The following is a 9,600-nucleotide window of genomic DNA, read 5'->3' as shown; positions in this document are numbered from 1 at the left end:
TTGGTATGTGACCAGATGGTGGCCACATGAATACATGCAAACACCTAGTTGCGGGTACAGCAACGTGCAGTGAACTTGGACAAAGTACTGTGACTATGTGTCCCAGTCCACCCAGCTGTGAATGGGTACCTTGTAAGGAAGGGAAAGCCACATTAACTTAGCGCCCCTAGTGGCTGCAAGAGTTGTATGATCCACAGGGAGTTGAGATTGATAACACAACGTGCCGTTTGAGACTGACATCAATGATCGATGGAAAAACAAAGCGTCTTAGAGTGATCTAGAACTTGTTCAAATAGGGAGCTATAGAAATGTGGCATATATTAAATAATAACAATAATAATAATAATAATTATGATTGTGAACACTTCCAGGAGTGACTGTGGACACAGAGAACATTGAGACCTGGGTGAGCATAGCTTCAGACGTAGCAACCAAGACTTTAACTGACGACTCCTTCGAGCATCTCACCCAGGCAGCCACTGGAGCCACAACAGGCGACTGGCTTGTTGCATTGTGAGTATAGGAGCAATTTTATTTTTTTATTAAATGTTTTTCCCCAAATTATTTTTTGAAATTTTTTGATAAATCATATTGAAAAAATACAAAACTGTTCATAAATGCAGCTGGATGTCCTGCAAAAATATGTGTTTTGTAAAATGAAAAAAAATGTGTATTGTGCAAAAATTTATTGTTTACTTCGAAGCAGTGACTGTAAAAATATCCTGGATTTTGGAGAAGTTTCTTTGATGTTCTAGTAATAGTAATAGTCCGCTTATATGGCGCTCATATCCAGGCGCATTGCCTGCTCACGGCGCTACGTACATTACTATCCCCGGTCATAGGACACTATCGCACTTTCCGATACTTTTTCAACTCCCTGGGCCCCGTTCCTCAAAGCGATCGTAGCGCTAAGATGATCGTAACTCCCATACTTTAACATAGACTTACGACTGTCATAGGGCTACGATCGCTTTGAGGAACAGGCCCCTGGTAGATTGTAGTAGAAGGAATACTAGTTCAGAGACTGCCATCATACACCTGCAATATTGCAGCCTAAACAAGAAATACACCTGTTGATCTCTCATGGTGATGGGGCGATGATAGCCTAGTGGTTAAAGCGTCCCCTCATCACTCTAAAGACCCAGGTTTGATTCCCCACATGGGTACAATGTGTGAAGCCCATTTCTGGTGTCCCCTGCCGTGATATTGCTGGAATATTGCTTAAAACGAAGTAAAACCCAACTCACTCACTGGCTCTGATGGTGACCCTAATGGCTTGTTTATGTTGCAGTTACAAAGATTCCTGTTCAAAGATTCTGTTTGCCATGGAAAGTTTTGGAGTCAGGTAGGTGATTCTGATGTGAACTCGTTCCTCGTTTAAGGTGAGGTAAAATGGGGCTTAACATCATGTTCCAAATCACCGCACATGTATGTATCTTGTGTGTGCATGAGTTAATGTCTGTTTATAGTCAACAATCCATCTGTCCGTCCGTAAGCATTGTCTTTCTGGAGCCTAACTTAAAAAAAAAGGTCAATATTTTGCAACAAAAATTGGTACGTATTTTGTTTCTGGAGCATAGCTCAAAAATTCCTCAATATCCATCAATCAAACTTGGCAGATATATGAGTCATATCCCAAAAGTGCTGCCATTTGCTATTTGCAGATTTTGGGCATTTTAATTTTTCTTGGTTTCCATGGAAACAATTTAGACTTAGCCTAAAATGGGAGGGGTGGGCTTCGTTTCCGGAGCACAACTGGAATACCGTTCAATATTTTTCTACAAGACTTGACTGATATATCAAACAGATCCTGAAGTGGTGCCTTATGTTATTTGCAAATTTTTGGCATTTTCATTTTTCTCGGGTTTCTATGGAAACTATTTGGACTTTAAAAAAAAGCAAGTTGGACTTTGAATAATTGTCAGATGATTTGCTCTTTCAAATTGTAGGGGCTGGGAGGATTTGTCATCTTTCGATGTCTCTTGATTCAGAATGCTAGCCCACTGAGATATTGACTCACAGGCAACCAGTATTTGTATTATTATTAAGAGCCAGGCAGGGTAACAAGTAGTACCATTCATTTTGAGACTGGTTCTATGTTATGGTTTTGTCAGATCAGGGATTAGTCAAGCTACAACTGTTGTGTGTCTAAGTTTAAGTCCTAGGTCCCCGTTGCACAAAGCTCTGGTTCTACTATTATAAGTTTAGTACAGATAGGGGAGTACGAATACTCAAAAAGCTACGAGATCTTAGGCTTACAAGAGCTTTGTGAAACGGGGCCCTGGAATTATGATTGGATTATTGCTGTGATTGCTTTGTAAATCAGGGCCATGATCATACTGGTCAGGGTGCAAAATAGCCACTGGCCCGCTAGCCCCTGACTAGCAAAAATCCAGTCGGGCCAGTAAATCTCCACAGATACTGGCCCAACTGGCTGGTGAATTTTCATGGGATCATTTTGTAAATATATCACTCTCTCAGATTTGGTAAGTTATAATACACTTTTAAATCATGCAAGATTATGTCCTGATAAAAATGTTCATCATTTTAGCAGCTTAATGATGAAACCTGTGTCTACATTCAAATTTCGGGCTAGTGAATTATTTTGTGGGCTAGCAACTTTCAGGCATAGCTAGCCCGACTGGATTGCAAAATTTGGAAACTATTTCGCACACTGGTACTGGTGCATGTACTTATCCCAAATATCTACTTATAGTATTACAACAAAATAAGTTCAGAGTTCAGTGAATGAATGAAAAGTGTTTGGCACAGACTGTTTTCTGATCGCTTATTATTGTGTTTGTGACATAAGTGTAATCATGTGACCAGTCATGTGACTTTGTAGCGACAGGGGTCCCTACCTTTAGTCTTGCTCAGTGTACAGCGTTTCAATATGGAGGAGTTATCTCCCTTTGTATGTGGATTGAGAGGGGAGTACATTGAGTGGAGATTAGGCATTTCTTTCAAATATATTATGCAATTGTTATTTGAAATTCAAATAAATGTTCGTAATATTTAGTTTTGTTGTGTCATGACTGGTCACAAATGATGTAAGTTTAACTAAAGTTTATTATTTTCAGGATGAAGAGGAAAATGAACGTAGCCAAGGTGGATATGGCAACCAATCCCCGATTGGTGAAAAGGATGAAAATTACAAAATGTCCAAGTGTCATATTGTAAGTGAATACCTGTCATTATACCACATGATGTTTATGTCCACTTTTGAGGATTGTGAAAATGAAACTTGAACATTTTTGTTTGTATGAAATGAGAGGAATCACCAGGGAAAGATATGCAATTTGTTCGAAGGGTGCCATAGAGCACCAGAGCACCAGGCAGATAATTTAGGTGTGAAAATAAGCGTGCCCATACCTTTTGATGATCCAATTAAACCTAAAACATCACAACAATTATGTCATTTTAGTTTATTATTTAATAAATCAGTAAGCTTTATGTAAACCTGTGAACTTGAGAGCTGGATTTCCTGAACACTATCATGACAACAAGAACAGCTTCATTTTTCTGGACCCATAAACTAACCCAGAAACGAAGTTATGATCCAAAACAGATAGTGCCACCAATAAACATTTTGTAGGGGCTTGTTTGATCGGCATTCTAGAAGTTGGTGACTCAAATTGAAGCAAACAACTTTATGGATGACAACTTCTTATTTATTGCATAGAGCGACGTTTCGATGTAGATTCTTACATCGTTATCAAGCTATGCACCATAGTTGTATGTTTCATTTTGTAGGGGTGCAGAAATAGGTTTAGAATCATTTGAATTGGTCAGTTGGTCATTTTCCACCGTTAAATGCATAATAGTGAGTATTATTTTTGTAATTTTAGTCATGACGCCAGGGTACATTGAAAATATTTCATCTGTCCGATTTAAATATTTACTGTGCCATGGCACACAAATGAAGCAGTATTTCGATCCCTGATCACAGTCTGATTCATGGCATTTGGATTTCCTTGAGGTCATGATGACCTTGCCTGTTAAGGAAAGAAGGAAGAAGTTGATACCCCAAGCTCTTTAAAATCAGATATGATTTGAGCATGGAATCATACTCAGAAAAGTGTTACAACCTCGGGCCCAGAAATTATCTTACTATTATCTTATCTCATTGCATCCCATTACATGACACCCATGTAGATCATATCATATCCGGGTTAGAATTGGCCTTCAGCAACCCATGCTTGCTTACCCCATGAAGTAAGAATTGGCCTTCAGACTTAGGGGATCGGGGTTAGAATCGGGCTAGCTCTTGGTTGACACATGTTATGAAATACATAGATCGATGCTCATGCTGTTGACCACTAGATTAAATCGATTATTTACAGCCCGCGCCATATAGCTGGAATATTGCAGAATGGGGCATTAAAAAACAAACAAACAAACAAACGTTACATGTCATGTTAGAACTACCTTGGAATAAGTGAGACGAAAATGACATGAGCCAATCAGAAAGCAGCTTCTTGACCTTCATGCCACAAGTTTCAAACTGGTGACTTCCACCCCATACTACCGTTTGAAACATTTCTTTGGTCTGATTTTAATGAAATTGTGAGATTGCTGAAATTCCCATACCACTCTCTTCCTAATTTGTACCTACAACTCTAGTCAGGAACCTATTCAGAATCAGGGCAGTGGGTAGCCTAGTGGTTAAAGCGTTCGCTTGTCACGCCGAAGACCGGGTTCGATTCCTCACATGAGCACAATGTGTGAAGCCCATTTCTGGAGTACCCCGCCGTGATATTGCTGGAATATTTCTAAAAGCAGCGGAAAACCATACTCACTCACTCACTATTCAGAATCTGAGATGTTTCATTGTGTTATATTCTTTCCCTTGCAGTTATAGACAAGGCAAAATGTACCGCTATGAAGTAGAAAAATATGACACCAAATCTTTGACATCATTCGTGGAAGGATGGTACAAAAATATGAAGGCAGAGTCGGTACCTGTGGATCCCTCAAGTTTGTGAGTATTCACCATGTGCTTCAGACAAATAACATAAAGCTTAAATTTAGTTTGTTAGGTTTTTAGATCTGCCAACTTAGATTCAAATAAAAAGATTCCAAAAGAAAACTTGGTAGACAGACTCCATTTCTGCAACAGTAAAACCATACAAGGCCATATTTAAATTTCAATGCGTAAGCTTGCATTTTCATTAAAAATAAACTTATTTAAGTTGTTGTATTATTTGAATAATAATATGATATAAAATGAACTTTCATGTTTATGAATAGTAGGATTAGATCTTTCAAATGGTGTATGACATGTAGTAGCACTAATGTTTTACAAGCTGATATTTTCCTTGATAAACATAGGCTCCTTCTTTGACCTCAGACTCTCTGGGTGTCATGGCAGTAATAGCTTCTGGTTGACTGGTGTTGAAAGAGTTAGACGACTAAGAAATGTTCCAAAATCCATTACAAGTCCGATTTGACATTTCGAATATTTCCAAGAACCCAAAAGAGGCCAAAATTTGTTTTATTTTTTGTCATCTGTTGATCAGAATCAAGCTTTAAGATGATTGAAAAAGTCCTGTAAAATGCAGTCTTTTTCACCCAAACCACCACAAACCATCTGTCCCTAATTTTGTAAATCACAAGCCTGTACTGGCAAACAAGGATAAGTTGGACTGGCGCAGAGAGCGCGTTTACGAGAAGTAGGCGGTGCACATCAATGAGCAAACAGTTGATTTGTGAAATGTAGAGCAATGTAGGCTAATTCACGTGCATTGCATGACGATGAAATTGATTCCGCATGTAGCTGCACATGCCTTGCTCATGAGACACTCACGTTGGTGTAGCAAGTCGCACTACACTTGATCGTAGACAACCTGGGCCCCTTCACTAACAATGACAAGCACCAGTGGGCAGCACTCATACATGCTAATACGGGTCAATTGTCAGGTCGGTGCTCAACTTATCCTTGTTTGCCAGTAGTTTATACTATTTCCACCCTGGTCTTTTTTTCGAGAAAACATTGCTTTGTGTGCTTTCTCAGATGTCAAACAGATACACAAGCTGAGATACTATATAACATATGTTATATCTGGGGATTACACTTTCTCAGTAAAGTACAGATTCTAGTACTTTTGTTGCGTTGAGTCCCATCCGGGATTCGAACCCACATTCTCAGAGTCGGGCACCTAAGTCTCACGCCAGTCATGTAGCTTTCGGACGTGGGAACCATGCCAATTTACACTTATCAGAGGGGAACAAAAAGTCGTGACCTGTGAAGGTCCGGGTTAGAATATTAATCTTCAGTAACCCATGCTTGTCGTAATAGGCGACTAACGGGATCCAGTGGTCAGGCTCGCTGACTTGGTTGACACATGTCATCGGTTCCCAATTGCGCAGATCGATGCTCATGCTGTTGGTCACTGGATTGTCTGGTCCAGACTCGATTATTTACAGACCATATAGCTGGAATATTGCTCAGTGTGGTGTAAAACTAAACTCACTCACTCACTCACTCCACATTTTGTGGAAGCTGCCAGCGCACTAAGTCAGCCATCTAACATACTAAGCCACCATGGCTGGCAAGTTCCAGAATATAAGAAAATATTATCCCAAATATTCTTCCCATGAAAAGTTTAGACTCACTAGTTTAAATATAGCCACTTACTTCTGGCAACTGTTCTAAACTAAATTTTGCAAAATATTCCCTACTGTTTAAAGGTACTGTTTACACATAAACTGATGTATTGTAAAACAAATTCGTAACGTTGAAAAGATTATTGTCATGAGTTCAATAAATGATAAAAATAAGTGAAAATTGGCGAATTCGTAACAAAACTTTACACCAAAACGCAGCTGTTCACATGCACGATATTTGCACATGCCTTTCAGCAATTTGATGCATGATCCTCGTGCAATTAAATATTCATCTGCATAAGATTTGCAGTTGGTTCCCCCAAGTTGGTGGAGAAATCAATCTTCAATGCAACCATATATATGTATACATAACATATAGTGAGTGTATTAAGCGAGGCTAAACTTTTGATGGGAAGTGTATAACATGTGTTACCACAACATGTGTTTGACAGCTTTCTGAATGGATACACAATTGTTCGAATGAAGTGACATAAAATGATCATGAGCGGTGGATAGTGTCATTTTCAACAATGCATTCATATGATGTGTCATGGCTATAGGCTTCTCAAACAATGAAACAATAGAATAATTGTAATTCTGCTAAACTGTTTTATGTGAGTCAATGTTGTTGGTCTTGAAAATCTGGTGCATAGTCATTTTGTCTCCGATATCTGTGTCCTGTGAAGATTCAGGTCTTCAGCAACCCATGTTATTATATGACGGGTAGATTTCCGCCCTTCTGATTGGCCCATTTGGTCACATGACAGCTGTGACGCTAAGTGATGTCAACCTCGACATTGATATAACAATCCAAGCACCTCCCGTGGCTAAAAATAGATTTGGGATATTCCAGCTGTGAACTCCGCACTGCTGAAATTGAGACTTGAAATATTTGAACTGTGATGTTTTAAAGATGTTGAAATGTTATTGACTGTTGAAAGATATCTAAAAGATTGTGATAATAAACAAGTTGAATTTTTAAAAAATGCTTTCATTTACTAATACTGCCTCTGAAAGCTGTAAGCCTATTCCAGCTTATATTGAGTCTCTCCTATGTCACAGAAGAACAGGTATTCAGTACTTTTGTCACATAATAAAACAGTTATTGACTTCAGTTTGGTTGATCCAATGATTTATCGATCTTGGACATGTGATATTCACCGAACATGTGAATATCACATGTCCAAGGTCGTTAAATCATTGGATCAACCTCACTAGAAGTCAATAATTGTATATTGTCATAAGAGGGGTCGGGTGTTGTTGATCACTGGATTGTCTGGTCCAGACTCTATTATTTCCAGACCGCCCCCATATAGCTGGAATATTGCTGAGTGCAGCATCAAACTTAACCCACTCACTCTGCCTGCCATCTAAAGAGGTTCAAACAAAGCCTTACATGGGGCTAGTCTGACGGAGTCCAGTCTGTCCTTTGAGATCTTCTTGTTGCAGACTTCCGTGACGGACAGGTCCTCTGAATCCATTGAACTTAAAAACAAGGAAAATTTATCCTCTATAAATAAAAAATGTAGCCTTGTGTCTGTCTGTGTCTTTCTGACTGACTGCCGGTGGGGTGAGAATATTTATACAAATTCAAATTTCATGTATGCCATTTGTGGACGCAGTTAAGATCATTAATGAATTTCTAATGAGTTTATTGCTTTCTTTCAGTGATGAACTTACAGAAAATATTGCAAAGGCTTTGAAAGTAAGTATCACAGATAAGCTATGGGTATTGTGTATTTTCAAGAAATATTAAACTATCTACCGTTGACAACTCCACTGATAACTGGTACATGTATATGTATATTTATATATGGAATGTCATACTAGTGCTTTTTGACCTAATGTATTGTTTCCAAATTTTTCATTCACTTGACGAAAGAGTAAGGGGCCCTTCTGACTAGGGGTCTGAGGCCCTTTCGACTTTTTTATGTGACCTCTTTGACTAGGGGTTTGTGGCCCTTTTGATTTTCTTGCATCCCTTTCATTTTTCTGTTTGGGGGCCCTTTTGTCATGCGACCCTTTTGACTTGTTCCCTCTAGAATGTTGTCCCTATTGTGACGTCACAATATATATGTAATGAAGTCATACTGTAACCGCTACAATCTCCCTGAAGAGTAAAGAACGAAACATTTTGGAGAAAAAGGCATTCTGTTTTTATTTATCTCTGTAATATATATATATATATATATATATACTTGTGCTTTGACCTAATGTATTGTTTCCAAATTCTTTTCATTCACTTGACGAAAGAGTAAGAGAATATAGTACCAAACATTGAGTACCTCACAATATAGAAGTTAATATCCATAAGATCTTGCCTTTGAAAGAAAAAGATTGCACAAATGTTGTGTGAAGAAGAGTACTACATGTGTTGAAGAGGACTTAATCAAGTTTCTACACATTGTTTTGTGTCTGTTTTTAGGACCAAATTGAAGGCCCTAATCGTTTCACCTTCCTGACAATAGCTGGAGGAGTTGCCTCCCTTGTTCTACTGATCCTCATCTGTGCCTGTGTCATGAGTCGTAGAGCTGCGGAGAGGAAGAAGAAGCTCTTCTAGATGCTGCCATGTGTGACGGTGTTCAGCCAAATGTATCCTATGTATGGAAGATCATGGGCATATTGAGTACACCTTAGTGTTAAGTGATGTGAGGAAATTTGAGGTGTACGAAGCGTGGGGTGAATAAATGGGTGTTGACGACAAAGTTCCTGAAAGGCATTGGACGAACATTAATACATGACACCAGGGCTCCAGATAAGGGCCGTATCAACGTATGTACGGATAAAAAATTTGCACGATATGGTAGGAAATAATATATAAAACGTAGCAGATACACACCACGGCAATGGTGTACGGTCTTAGAATCGTTTACAGACGTATTTATCTGAAAGAGTGTTGTTCTATTGTATATTGACCTGTTTACACTAAGACTAGCAATGTTGTGGTGCATATATGAATCGAAACACAAGATTACTGATACTCCATTAAATTCC

General features: G+C 38.8%; 1 protein-coding gene across 1 annotated transcript in view; it reads left to right on the top strand.

Annotated features, from left to right (window-relative positions):
* LOC124255189 (thioredoxin domain-containing protein-like) overlaps positions 1-9,306 on the top strand; it is a 23,937-nt gene extending 14,631 nt beyond the window's left edge. Inside the window, exons 4-9 of the mRNA XM_046689030.1 lie at positions 372-513; positions 1,292-1,345; positions 3,081-3,176; positions 4,856-4,981; positions 8,275-8,311; positions 9,032-9,306. Of these exons, the coding sequence (XP_046544986.1) occupies positions 372-513; positions 1,292-1,345; positions 3,081-3,176; positions 4,856-4,981; positions 8,275-8,311; positions 9,032-9,166 (590 nt within the window). The 3' untranslated portion in view covers positions 9,167-9,306. The remainder of the gene's footprint in view (positions 1-371; positions 514-1,291; positions 1,346-3,080; positions 3,177-4,855; positions 4,982-8,274; positions 8,312-9,031) is intronic.
* The last annotated feature ends 294 nt before the right edge of the window (positions 9,307-9,600 follow it).

Source organism: Haliotis rubra, unplaced genomic scaffold (assembly GCF_003918875.1).
Source record: "Haliotis rubra isolate DU_JTF1 unplaced genomic scaffold, ASM391887v1 Scf597, whole genome shotgun sequence".
NCBI lineage: Eukaryota > Metazoa > Mollusca > Gastropoda > Lepetellida > Haliotidae > Haliotis > Haliotis rubra.
The sequence above is the reverse complement of the archived record's forward strand: the minus strand, read 5'-3'. Positions and strand labels throughout refer to the sequence as shown.